Here is a 26,838-nt window from a genome sequence, read left to right as displayed (position 1 = left end):
TACCATGCCTCCTGAAATCCCCTTCACACAATCTGATTTCATAATAGTTCAATACACTATACTGAACAAGTTCCAGATGATGCTAAAGCAAAATTGCATTTTGGGGAGATAACTGCAGAACATATATGTCATCTGGGACAGGACACAGTTGGTCGTGAGAGGAAATAGCAATAGTCCATCAAATCAAATTTCTAAGTTTGATTTAATTGATAAGAATAGATGATCAAAGACCTAAACGGCCACTGACCCGCATCTGTGTTGTCCAACACAAATTTGAAAAATTAAACATCCTTCATAAAATATTTATTTCATGACAATTCATGACCAAAAAGAAGCATCTGGGAAACAAAACTCTTTAACAGTAGAAGCCCATTTCATCCAGGTCATTAAAGCTAAGTAAAATGTCTTAAATTGGTACTGCATGGTGACCACCTTTTGTGTCTGAAGAGGGCTTTATGGTTTTGCTACCAATAGTCCCAATGAAATGCCAAAATATTTTGCATATGAAAAAATATTAGCAACTAGCCACCAAGACCATAAGAGATTGCAGACAAGGAGAGCTAATGCTATTTCTCTATCACACACAGCTGAATCTTCATCACCAGTGAGATGGTATTAACGGGTATTAACAAGAGAAACTGCTGAGTTTAATACCACAATTCTGGATAAGATTGAGAAGGTTACTTAGAAAGCTATGGCCCCTGCCAAGAATGGTGAAGCATTTATCACATGTATGCTGTCTTGGTAAATGCTTAGTAAGGGACAGGGAAATGCTGTTCAAGCAGAGGGCTGTGCCTGTGATGCTGGCTGGCTCAGGGCTTGTTTCTTCCGTGCCACAGCCATGCGCAAGGCCTGAAGAATCATGTTCTCGTTGTTCATTATGTTGTAATTAGCCAGCTTCAGAAGCTTGTTGAAATCTTCTGCTTTCAGTGAGACCTCCCTGTTTGAGTATGGAGAGGAGAAACTGGAGATATCAACCTTGCCCTGTTCCATTTCAGCAGCAGTACGTGACATGCCTGTCAAGGGAAAAAAAGGAATGTGTTTGTATAGTCCCACAGAAATACCATACTTTGATAGGCCGATAATAACTTGGAGAGATCATAGATGCAATTACTATGAAGATAAGTGTAATGCTATGATCTCTGAGAAATCTTCTTCTGAACAAAGCCTATTGGAATAAAACATGTGTCATTTTCATTGCAATCAGCACCATCTACTGACCAGCTCATGGCACATCATTTTGTGAGGTCACCACTGCTCAAAGCTTACCAGGCATGTTCTTTGGTATAACACAAATGAAAAGGAATAGAGATATATGGGACAAGAGGAAGCAGAATATTCATTGTCTTGGAAATAATCTTAAAAGAAAGTCTCCATCTCAAATACTAATCCAGAAGGACACTTTAGGTACGATTGCTTTGATATTCCAGCAGATTGAATGAGCATATTAAATGGCCTAAATAGAAGGCACGGTGGCCCTTGACAGAACCATTCTATACTGTGATTCTCACCTAGATCTGAGTGTCATAAAGCCACACATAATTTGAAAAATATAGTTTGTTCTATTTACTAAAGTAAACTCTCGGAAATTACAAGAGGAGATTAGCTTCCATTCTTTTAATTGAGGAACACATTTCTTCTATTCCCTGAATTGCACCAAGACACAAATAAAAATATGCACAAGACTTCACCAGATTTTGCAAACAGTTTGAATCATCCCATTTTGCAATCTATTCGCAAGTTTGAACAAGCAAACAAAAGGAGGCTCTGTTGGGTTGAGGGAAAAACACCCGGGGAGTGGGAATGTTTCTTGAGTCAATAAAGTTACCTGGGTACTGTTAACTTACCAGGTTCTACATATCTTTGAAAAGTGTCATTCACTAATGGAAAATAAAGCAGCAGAGGAGCTCCTGGGGTGTCTGCACCATCGAACATGTAGCACTCTTTCAGGTTCTTCTCATCATCTGTCAGTCCAATGCAGGGAAATGGAATTTCCTGCTCTGCAAAGTATTTGCAAGCCTGCTCCAGGGGCTGGTCAGCAGCAGCAGCACAAGGGACAGAAAAGATAACAAAGATCAGACTGCTGCCAAAGCCCAGCAGTTCATGCAAAGTTGCGCAAAACAGACTGAGAGTCAGACAGCAGAAATAACGTGGACACCTGCAGCCCCAAGGACGGCTTTTCAGTTGCCTGGGAAACCATTTGGAAATAGTCTTCCAGGAAAACACCTAATATCAAGATGGCAAAGAGAGTTTAAACCTGCACTAAGGCACATCTCTAAAATGAGAATATGATGTAGAAACAGAACAGATAACTTCAAATCACTTTTTAGACCATTAATTAAATTAGAACTGAATGAGTATATAACTAAATTAGATACTTGCAAGAGCAGTAAATGCAGTTGATACCTCACTTCAACTCCACTCTTTAGGGAGAAAAAATGTATTTATTAAAAGAGATAAAAATAGAGATGAAGAAATCCATTACTCACTAGGGTATTCTTGCTAGAAAATCAACATTAAAATAAAAAGAAAAAAAAGTCATACATTTATAAGCAAAATGCAGATTAAATTCAGCACTTGAATCACAAAAGTTTCCTAACTATATTTGTGCTGTTAAATATTATATGGAAGACTATAATAGACATGGCAGCTAGACTTTTTTAACTTCACTTTGCCTATCTGTATTTTACTGGTGGAGAACTTCAGGATATTTCAAAAGTAGTTTGAGAAAAATACATATATTTTCCTCTCTAGAAATTTCCGTTCTTCTAAGGTTTGAAAACAGCATGTTACTAAATTCCACTAAGTTCCATGTTTCAAGGACATCTGTTTGAAAGTAGTAGAAAGCAAAGCAAAAGCTGCTGTGAAAGAAAATCAGTTTTGAGACTTCTTACCAATGTCTGTGATCCACCTGTGTAATTTAAGTGTATGATGACATCCACCTTCCGCTCTGGTCTCATAAGGGGTGGGTAACTGGTTTCAAAGAAGAAAGCTGCATCCACCAGCTCCAAGTGTTCCGAGTTGGCTCTCAGGTCATTGGGAGAGCTGTCAAGCAAAGTGTCTAAAGAGTGGAAGATTCAGAGCTATTAGCAAACTGCAAAAAGATATTTGTCAAGTTAGAAGGCAAAAGGAAGGTGAGCTTCCCTCCCATCCAGGATTTTCCCTTTGCTTTAGGGTAGGTAGCATGCAGCAATCCCAAAGCTCTTTCGGCCTCTCCACTCACATTTTGTTGTGTTTCTAAACCCATGAACTGCACTGAAACCTACCCAGATGTTTCCTTATATGCAGAGCCCCACCCTAGGAATTTTTATTCCTGTGAGGACTTAAAGTACCCAATGGCTAAATAATTGAACATTTGTGTTACTGAAAGTGAAAGGTATGAGGAGTTCCTTCATTCTCCTCCTCTCAGTGAGCACTAACAGGTAACCACAAAACTCACTCAGTTCTTTTCAGGACATGCAAACATCCCTCGCTAATTCCCAGCCCCTGTGCCTGTCCCAAGGAGATATGTAGGCAGGAGAGCCATCCACACCTTTCCATTTTGTGAAATGTTCATGCTGGATGTACTCGTTGTGCATCTGGAAGCCCCTTAGGAAGTTGTGGTACTTGGAGACAGCGGGGCGATCCGTCAGGATGTCCCGTAGTGTAGTGGAGAGGCCACTGGTAGGAGTGAAAACGCACGTAGCCATCTCATATGGCTTCTCAGGCAGGTCTGGTTGTTCCTCTAGAGATACACAGCATAAATAGCATGAAACTGAATTATAACCATAATTAAGCAGAGCATGACACAAAGAGGAGAAAAGGTCAATGGGTCTTCTGTAATCATGTGTTCACAGCTCAGTATTTTATTATTTTCCTTATGATCTGCTGTGAGTTCCAGTTAATTTAATGATGAAAGTATAAACTTGTGTTTTCTAAACTCTGGCTGGTTACACACGTGACTAAAAGAATATTTTTCTCATAAAACAGTATGATTTTGATACAGACTGAAGTAATTTACTTTTCCAAGCAAACAACAAACAGGGTAAATAATTTTATTAATGCATTTTAATGAATTACTGCTTTTACATTTCATATAGTTTAAATATCACATTTGAAGCTTATTTTGAAAAGCATAGAAAAATTTCAGCCCTTTATTTTCAAACTAAATATTTTTACTTTTAAAAGCTAGATTGTTCTATTTGCTTCAGTTGTGGTCACCTAAATTCAACAAAACTTGCAAATTATTTATATAAATGCAAACATAAGACTTTGGGGTTTTTTTTAATGAAAACATAGTCCACAGAAATGTGGCCCAAGTCTGTTCACTGGCTTTGCTTGAATTTTGTCATGAAGATGCTCATGAGTATTTCCAAGGAATGGTCTTTGGTACGGAGCTGCTTCTCTCACCTGGTAGAAGAGCTCCATCACACTGACCTTTTTTGATGTCTGAGTCTTTCAATTTAGTCAGGTTTTGAGGGAGGGTTGTGCTGCACAGGGCAAGAAGCTATTGAAACAGAAACAATCAAGCTTCTTTCCTGCTAACAAATGGGTGATGTGAGGCTTTGACAGAAGTATTTCTTTCCCAGCCTTTTAAGGACAACACTTTAGAGACCTCCCATATTTGTCCATCCCTATCTCCTTGATATAAAGGACTGTCTGATGGTGCCTTTCCTTCTCATCACAGTCTCATTATTTAAGCAAAGCACTGACTATTATCAATAAAATCAAATAACTTCATTTTTCTGGTATGTCCCATGCTCAGAGACTGAGAGGAACAGGATGATATAAAAATGGGAAATGTGAGTGCAGTTACTCTATCAGAGGGGTCTGGAGGAAGGTATTTTGGTTTACCTATTTCAGTCACTTTGTCTTGGGTCCACCTGTGCCAGAAGTCTTCTGAATTGTCAGCTGCATGCCAGGCATCCAAGAGGTTTTTGGAGAATATACTACTCCACATTCCTAGAAAGTGGGAGAGGTATAATAAGTAATGCAGACGTAAACACAAGTTCTTTTAAAATTGCCTTCTGCTCCTTCCCCAGCTCTTCTCTAACTCCAATTTTTGCATAAGTTCAGACATCTGTTTCAGTGGTAGACTCCAAAGACAAACCTATCTAGGCAAACTTATTTCAGAAAAAATTTCCAAGTCTTTTCCCTCTCACCATGTTTTACCTGGAACTTTTTTTTTTAATTTTGTAGTCAGTTTTCATGTTTCTATTTTCATTTCCTTTTTCCTTTAATAAAGAAATATTTTCAGCCAGGTCCTTCTCTGGTTGTCCGCTTTCTCACTCCACTGATTTCTTTTCAACATTTTATTTGGCTTCCACAGAGTATCATAGATTTCCAACTTTGAAAAGTTTTTGGAAGTTACAGGAAATTATGATGCCTCAAAAACACTTACAAAGTTACATGACAACTTATTTGCTATTTTAGTTTACTTTTATCTTAGACCAAATGATAAGCCCACCTTTGCTGGCAAGGGCAGTTGAATGAGTCTCAGGAAACATAGAATAATATATCACAAGCTGGAAGAGATCTGCAAGGATCGCCAAGCCCAACTCCTGGCCCAGGACAGCAAATGATAAACCCACCTTTGCTGGCAAGGGCAGTTGAATGAGTCTCAGGAAACATAGAATAATATAATATCCTGAGTTGGAAGAGATCTGCAAGGATCGTCAAGCCCAACTCCTGGCCCAGGACAATCCCAATAATCACACCCTGTGCCTGAGAACATTGTCCAAACAGTTTTTGAGCTCAGGCAGGCTTGGTGCTGTGATCACTTTCCTGGGCAGGCTGTCAGCTGACTGACCCAGTGCCTCTGCTGCCTCATGCTAACAAGTTTCTGGGGACAAATTCCTAAATCATTGATGTTTCTATTAAAATCTTGTCACTCCCCCAGGTTGGTGAGTTACCTTGCATGAAGCAGATTCGTGACTCAGGGAGTTTTTTCATCAGGCGACCCATGAAGAACTCGCTGCCAAAATCCTCCGCACGAATGAAGGCACCATATTTCAGGAAGCCCACCTCGTACGGCGTGAACTCCACCCACTCTGCCAACACATGCACCAAGGTTAGCTCCACTATAGTAAATAGTCCAGTTGCCAGGTTTGGAATAAGCCTCTTAGACAATGGCTCTCACAAGAAAACTGGCTCAGCATGTGTCCTGAGCAAACCCTGCCAACAGCCACTGGTGAACCAGCTATCACACTGTCCCCAGGTTTGTGAAAGAACTATGTTAGGGTTGGAGAATATTCAAATCATTCTTCTTTTTATCTAGTGAGTACAAAGTTTTCTCATGGAAGGTGAACTAGAACTCACTATGACTTCTATTGCCTTTAACCCACTATGAAAAACAGAGTACGAGAATGGTTTGGATGGGAAGGGACTTTAAAGATAGAGTGCCAACTGCCATCATGGACCAGAACATACATTAAGCAAACTTAAAGCTCTAGTGAATCACTTTCTTGAAGAATTCATATAATTTCTGAAACTTTGTCACAGAATTATGTTCTGAAGTTAATACCTGAAAATACACAATCTAATGCCAAGAGATCTTACAAAATATTGTACTCTTGATGTGTAGCGTGTGCCTGCCCAGTTACTCTTTACATTTCTGAACACTGCTTCTCTGGGCTTGGAGCGAGAATTTAAAACAATTCATCCTTATTTACTGTATCCCCACAGTGTATCTCCCTGGGTGAAAATGTAGCTCTTTTTCACAACTGAAACATTACCTCTGAAATCTTTGGTGGCAACTTTGTCCTTGACATTAAGGGCAAGGTAGATGGGCAGTGGGTTCTGACCTTGGTTCACTGCCTGACGTTGATCAGAAAGTCTGTGGTGGCTTTTCTAAATTTGAAAAAAAGCCCAAAGAGTTAGCTTATAATCAGTTCCTTAAAAACATCAGCTTAAAAAGACTAAGACATCATTTTCCTGAATTTGCTCCTAAAGTTACTTCCATATGCTTGAATAACAGAGGACAAGAAAGCAGGAACAATTTCTGTTAAGATAACCAGCCATGTTCAGCTTTCAGTATACAATGACAGCAGTGAATCACTTCACATTCTGTTCTAGCTTTGCATGGTTAAATGTAAGTTAGAATATATAGCATATCCGGCTAATTCAGCTGTTATCATATACTTCATCTCTTAATGATAAGAGTTCTTCAAGGCAGCATGGTAACATGTTAAGATGATCAAGATTTCTTTTTTAAAATACTATATTGAAAGTTAAAATCCAGAGAGGAAAAGTCCTTGAGCTGTCCAATACTAACAACTTATATAGGAAATGGAGGTTTTGAGTATATTTCAGACAAATTATATTCTAGCAAATTTTGCTGTGTAGCACTGAGGCTGGAAACACTTTGTGGAATATGATATAAAATGAGAGTATTTAATTTTATCTATTTAATCTGGACAAAAAGTAAACCATGTTTACAGAATTTTGAAATAAAATAACTTTTTTTCCAGCTATCACCAGTCTGGAAAAAATTTGGAAAGTTTTTGTTTGTGTCATTACAATAAAATTAGAAATTTGACATCCTGGGAGATCAAATTCAAAATCACTGAAAGGCATCCACTGTAGCTAATATATCTCACCAGCTCTGGATCTATATACTTTCTTATCACTAAGTCACAAGCTGCTGGACATAATGGGTACCTCTACAGTACATTCAAGTTAAGAGTGCAGCTTGTACAAATATTGCAGCAATGGAGAGATAGAAGCATAGGGGCATAAAAAACACCTAAGAAACTTAGAAATTTCTTGCACAACAGTAGTGTTAATCAGCATTCTGCTTACGTTGGAGCGAGTCTGAGTATTTCTGGTACATTCAATCACACTTCAGGCTCCAGTGTAGACATACACTCTGTCTACAAGTTATTAATGTAAATAAGTGGTGCTCTGCCTATGCACCAAGTACAGTGTTACTGACCAGGTGTCTCTTCCTAGGGCTCTAGTTTCTTGCAGTGGTTGTAAATATTAAGTATGAGAAGTAATAATGGTTGAAAATATTAAATATGAGAAGAAAGATGTATAGACATTACCCCATCATTTAACATGGCTTCAATCATGAGCCCCCACAGATCAATAAAAGATGTTTTATGTCCTGCTTGGGTCCTTTGGCTCAGCTCTCTGTAATAATTCCTCAGACTTTTCAAGGAAAAAGCTCCCATCTTGCATTTGGCTGCTTGCTTCCGTGCTTCAACAATTACTTCCCCAAGATCCTTACGTGACCAGTCAGCATCTTCATATAGCTTTGTCATTGTCCTGCAGACAAGAAACATGATAGAATGCAGGGAGAAATTAACAAGATGCTATTGAAACTCAGAGAATACACCCTGTAGAGTTATGGAGGAGTATCATTTAATCTTTTAGTTATTCTTCTCTTTGAGTTTACTTTGAGCAGAAATGAAAGTCTAAAGGAACCAGTCAAAAATCACTTAATCTGAGATACAACACAACACCTGTCGATACTGTTTCTGTCAAACAGTAAATAACAATTCATTTTCCACAGGATTAAGGATCTTTACACTTCCAATAAAATCTCCTCTTTTGATTAGAGATAGGTCATGATGCACAATAATTCTTTCATAGGTGATCCATAGCCCAAAGATGGAAGCAATAACTCAATTGATCACTTTTACCCTTTCTGAAACCGAGACAGAACATAGGCTTTTCTTAACACAGCAAGATCCAAACAACAGCATCAAAATGACTCCTTACCACGTTGTTCCAGATGAACCACTGATGTATGAAACACAATCCAGAACACGTAACTTTTGGAGACCCAAAATGCTGCCATACATGGCAGTGAGTGCTCTTATGCCACACCCTGCTGTGGTCACAGCCACTATAGGCACCTGTTTGACACCAAAAAAGAGTGGAAAGCATAGATAAAAGAGTGGCATTAAGGCACAAATAATGTTAAAAGATTACAGAAACTCAAAGGCAGCACCCAGACACTAGTAAGATAAAACACAAAAATTAAGAGATAAAGCAACATTTCTCTTTACTGTACAACCCCGTGGAATAAACTAGGTCTTGGCACTTCAGAGAGGATTTTTAAGAAACACAGACCAAACTATTGATTTGAAATGCCTTCCAATAATTCACTTGTAAGCTGAGTGGAAACAGAGATTTTGCTCATCTGAACAGACAGTTGAACTCTCCAGCTGAGATCACGCTGGTAGCAAAGTGCCCTGGAGGATGAGCTGATGTTAACAGGCCTCACTCCTTATCCAGAAGGAGGTAAAAAAATAATCCCTTATCTTCAGGCTTGAAGGAAAAGAGAGAGAAAAATCCCCCCAAAATGCCCTTAAGTGGTTACCTCATGCTCTTGCAGATCTTCCTCCAGATGAAGAACCTCCTTTAGTGCAGCAGCAACTACTTTCCTTCGGTTTTGCAGGAAATTCTGTTCATCTGTGCAGAGGTCAAACCCCAGGCGAGCATCAAGGTTTCTTGGTCTGAAACAGAGACCCTGAGTCCTGAGACCAGGGCACAGGTATTTTTGTATTATTAGTCACTGTGGACAACTCCAGCTGTGCTTGTGTGTGTTTACAGACCAGCTTGTGGACAGTATAAAGTAATAAATGGGAAAAAACAACACCACAGACAGGCCTTTGCCAACTGCTGTAGCTGAAAATGAGAATGCGAAATAGGAAGGCAGAGCAAATCATGACACACTGTCCATTACGGTATCTACTACAGACTTCTGGTTTTATTTGCTCATATAATTAATTTTTCAAGTTTCAGTAGTGCTGCCATGCATCCTGTAACTATATAACTGCTGTTAACAGGCACTGCAGCTGTGAGATTAGAGAAACAGCTACCATGCCTTTAAGTTATTTTGTTTGTATAATTCAGAAATGTGATTTCTCCATCTGTGGGCATAATAGTGCACACAAATCAAGACCTATTGCCGAGATGCACTAGCAGCTTGGAAATACAGGGGACCCGTTATTTAATTTGCCATCAATTTAAAAGGAGACCCTCACAAATAAAAGCCTGAAACTCATAATGAACTCTCACATCTGCTCCCATCTGAGCCTGCATCGACCCCTGCTGATTTCAAATGAGCTTTGCGTAGGAACAGATGCCCCCCAGTTACAGAATCAGGTCTTGCTGGAGACTCACTTACCATTCATTTGCCTTTGTGTACAAGTCAATTGTCCTGTCCTGAAAATTGCAATACAAACAGTGTAAGCATGCTCAGGTTGTTAGTCCTGCACCTTCCTCCCCCTCTCCATCTAGGGCCTGAGTTTCACTATCTTTGAATTCAGCAATGTGGCTGGAGAATCTCACCAGCAATGGTCTGGACTGTGAGAGACCTTCACAAGTTCCAGCACACTCTGGGTTGAATAAAAGTAAGCCATTCACCCAAGCTAGGTGAGCTTAGAGCCCCATAGCTTCTCATAGATTAACATTAATTTTTTGGGAAGGTTGTTGAAAGCTGAGCATCTGAATCATACACATATGGATGATCTCTACTTTATTTTCTACTTCAGGCATTCACTTTGCAAATATAAGTCCTAATAAGGTGCATACTATGTTGATAAATGTACATATTAGGCATGTCCTGAGGAAGTTAGTTTAAACTCAGAACAGGGTTTCAGAGGGCATGCCTGGATCCACTGCAAAACAGAAGAAAAAGTAACTGTTGCATAGTTGCAGAGCGACTGTCATTCACACCTTACACCATAGCATGTTCCATGTCTGACAGGAACTGAATCACTGAGCTCTAAGACTAATCATCCACTGAACTGAATGGTGTTGGGCTGTTTCCTGTTAAAAAAGACTTGTTCTCACCTCTCCTATTGCTATTTTCTCTTGTATAGGAAGCGAGTTCAGAGGTAGAGTCACAGATTCGTTCATATCCCTTTCATTTTGGCTTGATATAGACTGGAAAAAAGAGTAAGACAAAGAATAAACAAGTTACCGATTCTGAAAAAAAAAAAAAAAAAAAAGGAGACAGAGGAAAAAGGTAAAAGCAGTCTCCCCTGTCTCCCACACATGCACTACCCAATTCCCAGCACACACTCTCGGGTTCTGGAGGTCCCCAGTGAAAGAGCTGCATGTCAGTGGTGCTCACATACCCTGCTGAGCCGTCTGCGCCGCGGCAGAGCCACAGTGAGCGCCGACTGGTTGTACTTGATGTAGTGGAACCTGGCCGGGGACGTCGGGCACAGGCAGGAGCTCAGCGTGTGCGTCTGGGTTCCTTCATATGACCCGTCCACAGTTAATGCAAACTTTCTCTCTGAAGCAAAAGTGTTCGAATTTAAGGTCTTCAAAAGATGTGTATAATTTTTTTGCGCATTAATGTAATATATGCTTTCCTAAAGTAACAACGTCAATCTGATACCCAAATTATAGGAGGAATAAATAGACTGATTTATCTGAGGGTTTCAGTTTTAGAGATGTTCCACAGAATGTGCCATATAGTGACTGTAGCTATAGCGCCACTTTGATATACATGTCACAGCAGAAACTACAGCTCTGTTCATTAAGTGATGATTGCCAGCCAATAATAGTTTGGGGGGACACTGTCTTCTGAAAGTCTGAAATGTATAAAATACCTTATTATTACACCAGAATGATGTTTGAATATTACATACCACCTTATTGCTGAGATACTTCAAAAATTTTGGACCTTTATGAGAAACACTATTTTTTTTTTATCAGACCACAGCTCTCTTTGGTATCAGTTAAATCTCATGTTTTATCATTTTATCATGCTTCAAACAATCAATTCATGCTTCTCTTTCCTTCAACCAGTAATATTTCTTTTGAAATATTTCTAGCACTTAAATAATATCTGGTGGTTTTTTCCTTTCATGCAAAAAGTATCTGATATGTCTGTTGAAGTAATAATAAATGGCCTTTATGTAGAAAGATATCAACCCACGAGGTTCAAGGTGAAATATATTTTGTAAACCTACACACTCCAAAGTATATAGTCAGCCTTCAAAAGAATTACCTCATTCAAACATTTTCAGTCACATCTAGCAAACTTCTTCTCTGAGCTCAACTGGATCATCCAGGTGCTTAAGGAGTGTGCTGGATTCGGGTCATCATGAGATATCAGAAGATACTTTAAAAATTGTGTAGGAGGCACACAGTTCCACAAGTATGGACTTGACATGGCAGTGATGCACTGCTTTAAGTGCAGCAAATGTCTTAATTAATATACTGTGTCTTGTGTTTCACCCAGTGGCATGTCTTATATTGTTATACCTGAAGAAATTCTATGAAGTTAGGTGGTAAAAGAGGCCCAATTCTCATTCTCCCCATTACTTTGTCCCAGAATCCAGAGACAACAGGAGTTAGCTTCAAGTTTAGGACCCAAAAAACCTCAATTCCTTGCACAACTGCTTTGGAAAATTGTCAATATATGGCAAGATGTCACTGCAGAGGAAAATATTTTGTGGGAAAATTAGATCACATGCTCATGTCACCAAATTCAGGAATAATCTGTATATTTTTGATCAACTACAACCACCTCCACAGGCCACTGGAATCAGTAAGATTTTGTCTTGCATCCTAAATAATTTTAAAACCAGCATGTTCAAGTGTGAAACACGGGGTGGTTCTGCCATTGAGTGGCAACCCGATTTGCCCTGTAAGTCAGTGAAAGGCTCACCCATGGTGTCCTTCCTCAGCCTCCCATCGTTCACCTGCACGTCCAAACAGGAAACCTCACGGGACTGGAAGAGACAACGAGGCAAGAGACAAGGGCATTCAGTGTCAGCAGAGCTCGACCTCATCCAGTCCACCAACACATGCTCACAGGGCCTTGGGGCACAGACCTCAGGGGAGGGGTGGTGCCAGCCTGTAAGCCCACTCTCAGGTCTAGGGAGATGGGATTGGACTTCCCTATGGAAAATGCATAGAGATGAGGAAAAAGCAGGGATCTGCTCACTCTGCCTTTGGGGCACAGACCTCAGGGGAGGGGTGGTGCCAGCCTGTAAGCCCACTCTCGGTCTAGGGAGATGGGATTGGACTTCCCCATGGAAAATGCATAGAGATATGGAAAAAGCAGGGATCTGCTCGCTCTGCCCGAGCGTGGCCCTGCAAGGACCTGGGGAGGATCAGCCACAGCAGGAGGCTCTCCAGGCAGGGTGCCCAGCTCTCCCCAGGCAGAGAGAGGGAGGGATATCATACCCCTGAGCCCAGCCCAGTTTAGGCAGAGGTGAGCACTGGCAGCAGCTCAGACTTTCATCACTTGAACCTCCCCCAGCACGAGTCACTAGCTGGGACCACATGGGACAGCCAATGCCAACACCAGCTTTAGGCTGTGTGTGTTGGTCTTGGTCAATGCCTCCATGCCACCACAATGGCCTGGTACCTTTAACACCAGCTTTGCAACAAGCATTCCTGTACAGAAGGGAAAAGGATTATGAAATAAAAATTACCACTAGAACTCCATTAGTAATAATGTTTTCAGGAGGATCGGGACTGAAAGGCAAAATGGAAAACAATCAATTCAAAACCAGAACATTCTTATTTTTCTCTTTTTCTGACTCTTCTTTAAGCATTATTTCATTATCTTTTAAAGATAAAATCCATCTTTGTACGGGCAGCACAAATAAACAGAATCAGAAGTTCCACATGCATATTTTATCCAATTTGCTTCTCACAGGTTAGAGTCTCAATTTTGAAACATTTGTTGACATCCACCAAACAGAGGAGTTCCTCACTGTATTAGAGAGGATCATTTTCTGACACTCTGAATACAATTTACACAGGAATAGCATAATCACTCTGTTGTCCAAAATTGTTCAGTTCAAACCTGTAGAATCAGAGCTAAAAAGCTGCTGAATTCATCCAACATGCATAAAAAAGGGAGAAAAAAATTACCATTAGGCTTAAAAAATCAGCTGATCTACGTGTTTATTCTCTCCATTAACTATACACTCAGCAAAGAAACACAGAAAAAAAAAAAAACCAACTTGTTGTGATAGAGCAAACATCTGGGAGCCCACAGGAAAGATCAAGAGGGGAAACTTAAAACTTCCTCCTATGTAGAAAGCGCCTTTCAGCTCAAGGGAGAAAAAAATTACCATTAGGCTTAAAAAATCAGCTGATCTACATGTTTATTCTCTCCATTAACTATACAGTCAGCAAAGAAACACAGAAAAAAAAACAACTTGTTATGATAGAGCAAACATCTAGGATCCCACAGGAAAGAACAAGAGGGGAAACTTAAAACTTCTTCCTATGTAGAAAGTGCCTTTCAGCTTGATGAGCAGCTGCCATCAGGGATATCTCTATGCTCCCACTAGCACCTGTGCTTGCATCTCTGTGTGTCTGGATGCCCAATGTAGATGCATGCATACCATGCACCATCATGCACTCCTGCTACATTAAACACTCTACCCAAAGTTACCTTCTGTTTCATTCAGATGTTGGCAGTGTTAGGGGGCTGCAAGTGTGAACTGATTTCTAGCAGTACCCTTGTGTTTCCATCTTACACCTCCAGCTATTTCATCTTACACACCTGCTCTCCATTGTGAATTCAACCTCCAGCTCCTCTTTTCCCTGCAAAAGAAAATTAAGGAGGTCACCACAGCTTGGTCTCCTGTGGAGAGAGATACCCTACAGGAATCTGTGCCCTTCAGGGGTCTCTATAAACCAGCATCCACCTTTTGTTGCTTCACATGCCACAGACCTAATTTCAGTCATGTTGTATCTGTTGTAATTCTAGTGTCATATATTCCTAGCATCTTATCCACTGATTTAGCAGACTCCTAGTGTAGGCCTTGCAGGACATGGAATCCATACTGCAGGGCCCTCTTGGTGGCTGCTCCCCCCTGCTCCCTCTTGGCATGTTCTCCACACAAGCATATTCTCACCTGACCACACCTGCTTTGCTTTGTCCTTGAATTTTATCCATACCTGTGGATTCAGCTGAAAACTTAGCTGAATGTTCTCTCCAAGCTGGATTTTGGAGACATCAAAGAAAACAGTGAGGAGATGGTCATCTTCAGTTACTTTGTCCTCATCACAAACTTTAAGCTCCAGAATGTTCTGGGGAGAAAAATAAATAAATATGAAAGGTTTAACAAATATAACATGTTACAGATATTTCATCTTAGCAGAAGAACCTTGGGAAAGAATGAAAAACAGAAATATTGCAGTTGCTCTCTGTGTACTCTATTGACTATGCAGGCAGATACAGTCTTATCAAACAATCAAAATTTAAGTACAGTAAGAGAGTGTGAAAACTTTACAAGGGATCTCAGAAAGTTCTTCAGCTCTGCAGGGCTATGTGGTATGCTTGATATCTGGTAAGAATAGCTGTTGGAGGTGTCTGCAGACTTACCTTAACCTGGCTCTGAATCGTGAAGTGGAAGGTCTCGTTCCATGTCGGATTCTTGCTGTTCTGGACAGTCTTGGTGCGGAAGTGCTGCACTGAGGCTGTTGGCAGGCTCAGGCTCACATAGCAATCAGACTGACTTACTGTCAAAGACAGGGAAAGCAGGAAAGCAATGGACCAATGCAACAATCTAGTCCCTTGTAAGGTGGACATTTTTAAGCTCTGTACCCAAAGCAATACACAGAATTCAGGCCTGGTACTAGCTAAGGTACCTTAGCTGCCTCTAGACAACCAGCCTCTAAGGTACTCAAGCTGCCTTCAGACTGACTTACTGTCAAAGACAGGGAAAGCAGGAAAGCAATGGACCAATGCAACAATCTAGTCCCTTGTAAGGTGGACATTTTTAAGCTCTGTACCCAAAGCAATACACAGAATTCAGGCCTGGTACTAGCTAAGGTACCATCAAGCTGCTACTAGACAACCAGCTTGCTTTACTATTGTGAAAGCCTGTCAGTGTACTCTTCTTGAGAACTACTTTTTTTCAAGTCCTGGAGAAAAAAAAAGAAACATTCAAAATACTCAGTTGTGTTGCTGAAGAGCCATCCATATACACAGAGGCACACACTTAGTGGCCTCACAGGGCTGGCCACTGTGGACATTAGCAGCTGTGACAGGGGCTGCACATGGACAGAGCCCAGCTCCTACACACTGGGCTTCCACAGGTAAGCATGAACATGTCTTTATATGTCTACAGTAGTCTGGCTGTAAGTTCTGTCTTGTCTACTTTCTGACCACCCTTTCTTTCCTCTAGGACCTCTGGCTGCCAGTGCAGAGAAGGCAAGAGCTTGTTGCATTCAAGGTTCCCTTTAAGCCAAATCTCTGTTCATGAACATGTCTTTATATGTCTACAGTAGTCTGGCTGTTAGTTCTGTCTTGTCTACTTTCTGAGCACCCTTTCTTTCCTCTAGGCTGCCAGTGCAGAGGAGGCAAGAGCTTGTTGCAGTCAAGGTTCCCATGAAGCCAAATCTCTGTCACAGAAGGCACATCTTCTACCAAGGCACTTGATTTCAGTCTGCTTTCTTTCCTTATGAAAGTTTAAAAAGGAAACACTCAGCAACAGTTTTTCAAGAAAATATAAAGAAAAAATTTCAAGAAAAGAAGATTAATTACCTGTGGGGATGAAATTATTGAATTTAATTTTCTGTGAAGATTATAAGAAAAGCATTGAAATGTTGAAGTTTGATGGATGACATGTGCCTTGAGAATCAGCTCTATTGAGGCAGAATTTTCAGCAATAAAGCTATATAAAAAAAGGTATTGCTTAATGTCACTATTTTCACCTGCATCTCTGTGCCTCAGCCAGAGTGGCAAAGGTATTTGCAACACTTCATGTACAGGTGGAAGCTTGTCTGTTGTTCCCTGCACAGAGCAAGCTGACATTGCTTCTTTGCACAAAATTGCATTGCTCTGCTGTTTCCATTCGAGGCGTGTACAGGTCATAAAGTTCACCTATTAACTTTAATGTTTCCAGATGTAGCGGGGGCAGCTTTAGTGTTTTTACTTTCCTTTCTCAGATGAAGTGGCCAGTTATAAAATGTGGCTTCCCACCGGAACTCCACATAGGAGCTTTTAGTAGGAAGGAGTGGTTAGCAGCAGTCTGCAGGGCTTGCATCATCAACAAGCACTTTCATTCTGAGGTCAAAATAATCTACTGGCAAATAGATTTGTCATCATTATTAGGAAATAAAAAAGCAAGCATGAATCATTAGATTAATGATCTTGTGGACCCACACTCAAAAGTCAGGGATGGTCACCCTACAGAACATGATCTCTTAGTTAAGGACGACAACCTACACAAATACCAAAGACAGCATGGGAAGCATTGCCATAAATGCCAATCCCATTAGTAGGATTATATTTCCTCTTTTTGTGATGCCACGTACTCAAGCATTCCTGCCATCACACAGCAGACACACCTTCATCTGAACAGCATCTGAATAGGCCTAAGTCTTGTCACACTTAGTTTTACTGGCAGTCTTGACATCGGGAACTGCAAAATAATTGACTTGACCCGTTATTGACTCCTCATGTGTAACTCAAGAATTAACAAAATCAGCCTTTTTTTTTTGCCCCTGATTTCTCTGAGGCTTCAGTCATCTTTTCTGAGTAGCTTTGAATGAAAGAGTAACTTTGACTGATGAAATAGTTTTCACATATAATAAGATATATGATTTCTAAAAAAACCATCAAAACTTATAGCAATCAGCTGAGCTTCTAACAATTCTAATAGCTCCCAAAATTCTGTGTGCATAAGGAAATGTGCCTACAAAAATCTTTTTTGGCTCTTGGGAAGCCCAGACCCATATTAGCACAGATTGCTGTTGGCTCTTGTCGCCACTAAGAGAAGAATCAGAAGGATCCAAATGAGTAAGTCTATTGGTGAAACAAAGTTTATTTCATTGACATTTCCCAATTAATAACACATGTTCTGACTTCATCTGTTGCAAAGAACACAGTAGTATTGTGAAACTGCATCAGTTATTTTTGTCTGTAAGGGGTCACTGTCTGCTACTGCACTGTACGATCCACCTTTGAGAAATAACTACCTGTCAGCAGAGCCCTGACTTCTCATTTAATCTCTGACTTTCTCTGGGAGACTTCTGACAGCCACTAGGCAAGCGTGCTTCCCTCTTCCCATCTGCAAAGTGCATTTGGTGATGCTCTTTGCACTTCAGAAGAGTCCTCTGTAACCTAATTACCTCTTGTTTGTAAATTATTTTCCAGGTGTTAAGAGGGAGGCATTTAAAACACCCAGGAACCCTTTTTACACATCTCAGATACGTCAGGCTGCTGTTCTGCCTGACCACCCCCAGGTATAAGCAGGTGTGTGAGAAATGACACTCCACAGCCCACCCTGTGCCCTGCCTGGGGGGTCTCACTGCAATATCCCTCTGCCTTTGCACGCACACATGCAAGGCTCACACTGCCAGCCACGTGCGAGCAAACCCCACCACCCTGTTTGTCAGCCTAAGCAACACCTAACTACAGCAGCTAGGCTCTCACAGGATACACACAGCACAGCATCACACCAGAGACCTCTTGGGTCCCTCCCCTCCACCATGACACATTAACAGCTGTCAAACATGCTTGGGATGGCAGCCATGATATTCCTGTGGGGCAATATCCGGCCAAAAGCAGGTGTGGCAGCAGGTAGTTATGAAAGCATGGTCTCCTCATCCAGTTATTACACTACATGTCTAATTATCTTCCAGGTTAAAGCAGGCAGGACTGGATCTTAATTGCACTTTACAATTAGGAAGCATTACAACAACATGACCCAGCCACAGTCCCATGCTGCATCCCAAACATCAGGACACCCACACATCTGGCTTGAGCTGAAATCTCACCTGCCTCATAGAGAGCTCAAATTTAAGCAGGGCTCAACCAAACATTTTCATTTTAATTCCATCTCATTTTTTGATGTTAACAGCTGTAAGCTTCAGCCCACCTGTAACCTGGGCAGAAGCCTCCAGCATCCTTCTCCTCATGGACTGCCTTTAGCTCCTTATTGTTTCTGGGAGGTAGATTTTTTAATGATACTTAGGGTATAGCTTTTTCTGATTGTGCTGAAAGGATCTGAACCAAGAATGTGGTCTCACACCTGTTTGTCCAGATCATCTCGGTGACCTTGTCTCCCTGCACTTGGATCCAGCCAGGTCACAAAATGTAAGCTATCAACACCAGTTGAGAGGAGCTTTTTTCTTTTTTTTCTCCTACTTCATAGCTGAGTAGGTATCTGGCTGAAGGCAGGGGGACAAGTCAGCATCACTGTCTTCTAGAGGGCAAAATACTAGATAACTGATATAATTGAAACTTTTAATACTATATTTTAAATAAGAATGTGGGCTACTTCTGTGGCCTTCCAGAAGGCAATTTACAGGCAGACTATCAGAATTCATTCTGTCCAAGAAGATCAGTTCCTGCCCCCAGGGAGCATTCAGTATTCATCTTCTGATAGATAAACTTCAAGAAAAAGCTTTCACACTTTCTCCCACCCTGCCCTTCACTCTGGGTGGAGCACCCTACAAGTATCCCTAAAACTATTTATATAATCTCATTTTCATCCCTCCTTATAACACTCCTTTGTTGAGATGTTGCTAAACAACCTTCCTTGTTTGTATTTATCATTCCATATCCTCTGATTTTATAATCGCATTTCATGCAGCACCCAGAACAATAAGCTGCTGGTGTGTAGTTGCAACTGCTTAAATGGTGAAGTAAGAAATAAATAACAATGAAACAATAACAACAGTGCAAGAGCAGAATGCCAGAGGAAGTCTGTGTGTTCCTGCAATAAATATCGTGGTAGAACACAGTTCCTCAAACAATAATGTATTTAACTGACTGTATTATTTTCCTGGTTCTCAAGGGACTTTCACATGAATTGATTTCATATGTGGCAGAACTGCTACTGCAATTCTGTAAAAATGTTTTGTTGAAAATATAAAACATACTTAATAATTTTATAAAATATAGCACCCAAATTTGTCTTATTTAAAAAAATCCAAAACTTTAATTTCCAAAATTAAAAAGTACAGTTAAAAGAAAAAAAAAAACAGTAAAAGCTTTAAAAAATATAACTTTCTTACTAAGAAAATAATGAAGAATATTTTTAACTCTATACTGGTCAAGGTCCATTTAGCCAAGGGCCCACATTCAGTGTCCACTGAGGGGTCTTGGGTTTTTTCAGGAAGCAGATAATGATGGCTTAAAATTGCCGAACTTAGTATCCCCATGCAGTAGCCTACTTTCACGTTGTTTAACCCTTAACACGTTGTTTCCCTGCTTTTCTATTTGTTAACTCCACTTAAAGACTTAATTTCTCTGCAGCATCTTGGTTTTTAGTCCCCTTGCCCACTTTTTTTGGGAAGGACCTTTGGTCTTATCAAGGATGGACGTCATGCCTCACATTTATAAATGGGTGTCTAAGGAGTGTAAGAGGGAAAACATCATTTACTGCTCTATCAGTCCTTACAATTTACAATACAGAGACTTCCTGAGCCTATTTAACTGGATTTTTTTTTTCCTTCCATGAACTTGTCCAGACTCTGCCTGCAACCTGCATAAACTTTGGCATTTGTGATCTCCTGCCATGGGGAACTCCCAAGCTGAACCACATGCTGTAAAAGCCAAGTCCTTCTGTTTGTCCCGGAGCCATGGTGGTTGCCCAAGGTGAGCAGCTGATCTTGAAATTTGCAAAATCTCAGGAGACAAAGCTGTGTATTTAAGGGTGGGTTGGATTGATGCACATCCAAGCCTTACCCATTAGGGAATCAGGATGCTTGTGGAGGACACACCCAAATCTGGGAACTGGCAAGCAACCACAGGTCCAGGAGTATCAAGAGGCCCAATGGGCCTGATGAGCTTGTGGGTGTGCTCAGTGAGAAAGGGGAATGTGAAGAACATAAACACGGCACTACATTCATATGTGTTATTAATGATATCAGATATGCATTAATACACAAGTGGAAATTTGTGTTATAAAATACACACTGAGGGATCAGTGGGAAGGGTGCACTAAGAAGATTCAGGATTTAAAAAGCAGAAGGAAATCTTTTAAATTGTCTTAGTTAAAAACACTCTCTTATGCACTGAACTCCTATTAAAGGTCATTTACTACCTATTCCATAAGAGATGGTAGTGAGGTTTTGAGATTCTCTTGTTATGGATTAATTTTCCCATCTCTATTACCTGAAAAACAGAGCAGATAGACCAATAATAAAGTTAACCTGCAGCACCAGGTTGGGAGACCTTTTAAGCACTAGATAAATATTAAACAAAGTGATCTGAAAACTCTACAGAAACCTAGTGCAAGGTTAGGCACAACTGGCAAGGGATAGAAGAAGCCAATTTAAAATGTCAAAAATTGGTTAAGTGAATGAAAAATAGGTGACACTTGCAATCTTGGTCCATCTATAAATGTTTGCAAGAAATAGAAAGTAATAAAAACAGGGCTGAGAAAAGGAAGAATGAGAAAAAAAATCAGTGTTAGGACAATGGTCCTATACAGAAGTCTACTTTGCTGGTGATGAAGGACATGTGCATCTGAGTTTGTAAGCCTGTGTCAAGCTAAAGTCTAGAGAGCTGTAAAGATGACTGAATCAACAATACTCCCCTGGTTTTACACAAACCAGCAAAATTTTGTTTGCATTTTTATCTCAAGACTCCCATTTTACTGCTTTTCGGTGGAAGCCCAATAAAATTAAGAACACTAAATTTGCACTACCTTTTACATTGTCAGAAAAGCTAAGCAGAGGTTAAATTAATTTTGAAAGCTTTTGAAATATAGGTTTCTTTCAATTATAAAGAGCCTGTCATTGAAATCTGTGACTTCTGTAATTCTGACTGCATAGAAAAATATGTCCTCAAACAGTTTAAAAGCAAATCATTCTGATAAATAGAGCTGAAATTTTCACACTCAGTAAAATTAAATACTACTGGAATAAGCAGCTGTCAATCAAAATTAGATTCAACATTTAAACATAAACAAGGTAGTGGTCCCTGACTGGTATAATTTTCTTTTCCTACATGATGAACATCCACAACAAATAAAGCATTCACCTTTTGCAAGTGTGTATCCTGGGGTTTTTGTGCAAAATTTCTTCCCTCCAAAATCACCTCTGTCACACTAACTGCTCCTTTAGAAAGCTAATGGGGTGATGGGACATGGCTTGGACTGGGAAGCAGAAAAGGCTGAGCATTTCACTGCCTGTTCCGTGCCCTAGAAACTTTTTATATTGATAGAACAACAGCAAAACAAAATAAACCCCATTCAGGAAAAAAAAAAAGCCTAAAGATGAAAATGAAAAGCATTGATCTAGATGAGAAAAAGGCCAAGAGGAATTTTGGTAAGCTCATTGTCATGCAGATGTTTTAATAGAACATACTTATCTAGGGAGATATCTAAGGGTTGCAATTTTTCCTCACCTCTTTTTTCAGCTCAGTGTGCATGTTTGTACATTTAAATAGCTTTTAGCTGTAGGAAGGGATTTCTCTCCAAACTATAACTGAGCTTCAAATATGCTTTCCATGCTGTAGAAGTAGTCTAGGGAGAAAGTTCATATGGATTCTTCTTCCCCATACATTCATCAACAGCAAAGCATCTTACTGCCCTTCGCTAAAAAACAGAGTGAAAAACTCTTCTTCACATACCTTTGGTCTCCATACAAACTGTTGCAGAACTTGAAGCAAATAATATTGGAAAGGCACAAAACCATCTTGTCCTGGATCTTTTTAGGTGAACAACTTTAGCTTGTTCCTGCTCATATAGAAACTTTCTACATTCACACTTTTCTATGTGTATAAATGAACAGATGCAAAACAATCAGCCCTCTTCTCAGATAGGAGGAGGTGGTTGTCAAGCCATTTTTTTAATGTTTCACAGTTGAGATATTTATGGACCATTAATAAATATTTGCATAACTATAATAAATATTTCCATAACTATCATTCCTGGGCAGGTTGTAAAAGTATTTAAAAATAGTAAAAGCTAACTGTGAGCCACGCCTATTGCTGAATGAACTTGATAATCCATAAGAGGTGCCAAGTGTGCAGCTCTGAGCTCACATCAAATATTCTTTGATAGGCCCAGGGTTACACTGGGTGGACATTTCTGTAAGAAGGAACCATTGAAATAAAGTTCTTACTGCAATCTTTCCTGTGAATAAAAGAACGTTTATTTGCAGATTCAGATGTGAAATATTTTATGCAATCTGTGCAAACGTTCTGCATTACTACTGGTAGCTAGACTTCAGTGTTATATGGACAAAGATATTGAAAATACAGTGTCTTCTAACTGTGTTGCCTCATCTTCAGCGTACCACACATCTTCTATCTCTCTCTTTTTAAACATAGTCTGCAGTGTTTGTGACACTTAATATATTCAGAGTAGCATGAGGATGCTCCAGGGGTATAGCCAAAATACTCACACAAGTCTGCTTTCCTGGCATTTTTCATCTGTATGATTTTTACAGTGAGCAAGTTGCATGGAGACGGTTCTGTCTGTTGAAAAGCACACAAAATGCATGGGATGAGAATGCAGAAAGGAAGAACAAAAGTGTAGTCAGAGATAAAATTGAATTAGCGTTTCAGTTCCAAACAACAAAAACATTTCTGAACTGAAGTTCCTCCTTGTGCATTGACTTCTTCCCAGAAGGTTTGTAGCCAGGTGTGATCACTGACCAGACCTCTGACATCCTCCATTGTCCATTCTGAGGCCACTTGTGGTAAACCTTCATCTTGAGGTATCTGACTCTTACAACCCAATCTCATAGAAAGGTGTGATAAAGAACCTTGCTGTGTTATTAATACAGCTGACACACATCTTGGTCTGAGAAAATTCCCAGGATGTCATATATATCCATTATATTTCACAACAAACAGCAAACAATCTAGCAGGGCAGGAATTAGTAACGATATCATGGTGTAATGATGCTGCTCATCAGTTGATTTATAGCTACATAATTACATTCTTATGTCTGATATAGAGACATAGGTGCTGTCTTTTAAAAAATGAGGACCTGGAAAGGGCCTTCCAGAGACCTATCCCAAACTTCTCAGGAGGAGTGAGTGAAAGGCACAACTCTGTAGTTAATTACTTCTCTGTGAATAATTCAACTCACTCAATCTTCCTTTAAGCAAAGCTCTGAGGAATATATCAAAGGAAATATTTGCAGCTTTCCAGTACTTAAAGGGGGCTTATGAACAAGAGGGAGAGTGACTTTTCACACAGCTAGTTATAGGATGAGAAGGAATGGTTTCAAACTAAAAAAACGAAGAGATTTAGAGCAGATATTAGAAAGAAATTCTTTAACTCAGAGGGTGGTGAGGCACTGGAACATGCTGTCCAGAAGAGCTGTGGGTGCCCCATCCCTGGAAGTGTTCAAGGCCAGGTTGGATAAGGCCTTGAGCGACCTGGGATAATGGGTGATACCTCTGCCCCTGGGGATGAGGTTGGAGCTAGATGATTTTTAAGATTCCTTCCAACCCAAGCCTTTTTATTATTTTGGGAAACCACCCAAACCTAAAAGTGGTTACCAAAAGACACTTAAACCTGTGAGGAAACAGCACACTACCTACAGAGCAGGGAGTATCACTGCAACAAATACATAGATCAGTACATAACAATACATTACCATTCATTCCCTTATGCCCCAAAACTGCCACATTTTAAAGAGAGCTATATTTGACATCTCACATAGTATTAGTTTCATTATTTTCCCTATTAATTCATTCACATTAGTGATAACTCCTTATTTTTCCTCAGTGTGTTGTTTTGCTTAGCCCAGTTGGGTGGAAGCAAAAAGGTTTTGTTATTTTTTTTAATAATTGGGAATCTTCAAAATAGTAAATTACTACATCAATAAAGTTTTTGTATTCCTGAAGGCCAAAACACAAAGTTGCCACAAAACCCAGTTAGAAGGAAACCCTGCTTTGCTCAGGATAACTCTCAGAGCTGAAGATACAAGAGGTGAGACATCCCCTCCTGGAGCAGGTCCCCTCTGCCCCCAGGGCAGCCTGCTCAGCCCATTGCAGAGCCTCCTCTTGCCTCTCCTTACCTGGCTCTTGCTGTAGAACAGCCCCATCGCGGTCCTCTCCCGGTGTGAGCCAGCTGTGCAACGTGCAGTGGATGTGTGCGAAGGCTCTCTGGCAGGCAGCTGCCGTGCTTTAAGCGGCCAGGAGCCGGCAGGCAGGTGTGTGAGCGCCTGACTCAGCGCAGCCTCACCCCCACCACCACCTGAGCAATCCCAGCTCCTCCTCCTCCTCTTCCTCCTCCTTTCTGCCCGGGAGCTGAGGCTGCGCACCTGCCCCAAAGCACCTGCCTCTGGCACTGCAGAAGGGTGGTCTCTGCACTCACAGGTAGAGGGAAATGAAGGCTGAAACGTGATTTTCTCTTCAAGGTTATAGGCACTGAATAAATGTTTTACACTTTTAAGCAACCTCATCACTTTTTTGAGGAAACCACAATGCTCTTGCCCACTGGTGAGCTGTCAATCTGCATTCCCTTGTGGGGAAGTGACTGGCAGCAGCCAGGGACCATCTGCCCAGGACTCCTTTGGCCAAGGGCATCCCAACAGACCATCCAAATGTGCATACAAAAGCTTTTTTGTGGCTTTCATTGCTTTTAGGTATTCTGTGTTCTTTGCTTAAAGACACACCCGAAAGAAATTTTGTCATCTCCATCTTACCTTCCAATTTTGCTCTGTTCAGGCAGTAAATTGTCATTCAGCCAAGCAGACATTGCAGTGACAAATACTGCATGAAAAAATTCCCAAATCAGCTGTGGAACCTATAAGAGAGTTTCCCTTGTGTGAAAAACCTTTAAAAGCTCACTTTTTCAGAAATTTTGTTACTTTGTGCATCTGAATTAAGATGCTTCAGTGAGTGACCTCTAAGAGGATATATTTGGGAGGATGAAATAAATTTTGAAACCAATGTTACTTACTCCTCACATTCTCACATACTCTATATCTTCACATTTATAAGACTTCACTGCACAGGACACTACACAGCATGCCTCATTGAGGGAGTAGACAAAATCAGTATGCAAGAAGTTAAAAAAAAGGAGTTTGGGTTTTGGTTTTGTCTTTTTAAAATCAGCCTTGCTATTATAAAAATTAATAATCCATTTCAAAATAATCTCATTTCACTTTGTAATTAATTGAGTACCCATTGATAAAGGTAATTTCAATGACAAGATATAATTTAACTTCCTAAAATATCTGGCACTTTAAGACATTCTAACCTAAGAACTAGATCCAACAAATGTCACCAGATAAATTTTGAAGACATTAAGGATTGGTAACAAACAGGTCACAAGAAGCAGCAGTAAAAGGAAGATAACCCAAATGGAAAATATTCCTAGAGAGATGGCAAAAGCACAGTTACAAGCCTGAATGTTTTTATCAGTCATCTTAAATAACTTGAAATTAAAAATAATACTTAAAAAAATATATATATATATGTAACAATCACTATTGGTACTTACTCAAAAAGACAATTAGAGAGATGGCAAAAGCACAGTTACAAGCCTGAATGTTTTTATCAGTCATCTTAAATAACTTGAAATTAAAAATAATACAAAAAAAAAAATTAAATAAATAAATAAATAAATAAATAAATAAATATATATATATATATATATATAACAATCACTATTGGTACTTACTTTCAAAAAGACAACATTGAAACACTGGGGAAACTGAAGAGCTTGAGAGTAGTAGGAACTCTCAGAGGGAAAGGCAGGTTTCGTGTCAGCCAGCAGGACACAATAAAAAGCAGCATTAATCAGTCTCAGGCTGCATATTGCACCTACCTTTTTTCCATTGTCTTGTTGATCAACTTTCCCATACAAAACAAGGGAATCCTCCATCCTACTCTGTTTAATTTGCAGCAAAAAGGTCTAGGAAACCATGACAGTAAACCCAAAGTTGTCTCTAGAAAGGACCCAGAAGCATCCCTGAACTAGATATTCTAGTGTATTGAAG

General features: G+C 40.1%; 1 protein-coding gene across 1 annotated transcript; it reads right to left on the bottom strand.

Moving 5' to 3' along the window:
• Nucleotides 1–777: 777 nt before the first annotated feature.
• On the bottom strand, nt 778–24,936 carry LOC120500284 (cytosolic phospholipase A2 epsilon-like). The gene is made up of 21 exons (XM_039704929.1): nt 24,910–24,936; nt 23,281–23,353; nt 15,916–15,969; nt 15,299–15,435; nt 14,872–15,003; nt 14,474–14,514; nt 13,389–13,431; nt 12,617–12,680; nt 11,073–11,233; nt 10,786–10,878; nt 10,118–10,155; nt 9,308–9,464; nt 8,704–8,840; nt 8,025–8,247; nt 6,714–6,828; nt 5,892–6,029; nt 4,834–4,941; nt 3,533–3,724; nt 2,895–3,061; nt 1,848–2,031; nt 778–1,016 (listed from the first exon to the last, which is right to left on the bottom strand). Exons 1-21 carry the CDS (start codon nt 24,934–24,936, stop codon nt 778–780), a joined length of 2,523 nt encoding a protein of 840 aa, XP_039560863.1.
• Nucleotides 24,937–26,838: the final 1,902 nt, after the last annotated feature.

Source organism: Passer montanus, unplaced genomic scaffold, assembly GCF_014805655.1.
Source record: "Passer montanus isolate IOZ18808 unplaced genomic scaffold, ASM1480565v1 scaffold18, whole genome shotgun sequence".
Taxonomy (NCBI): domain Eukaryota; kingdom Metazoa; phylum Chordata; class Aves; order Passeriformes; family Passeridae; genus Passer; species Passer montanus.
Note: the sequence above shows the minus strand (reverse complement) of the source record. Positions and strands in the feature narration are given on the sequence as shown.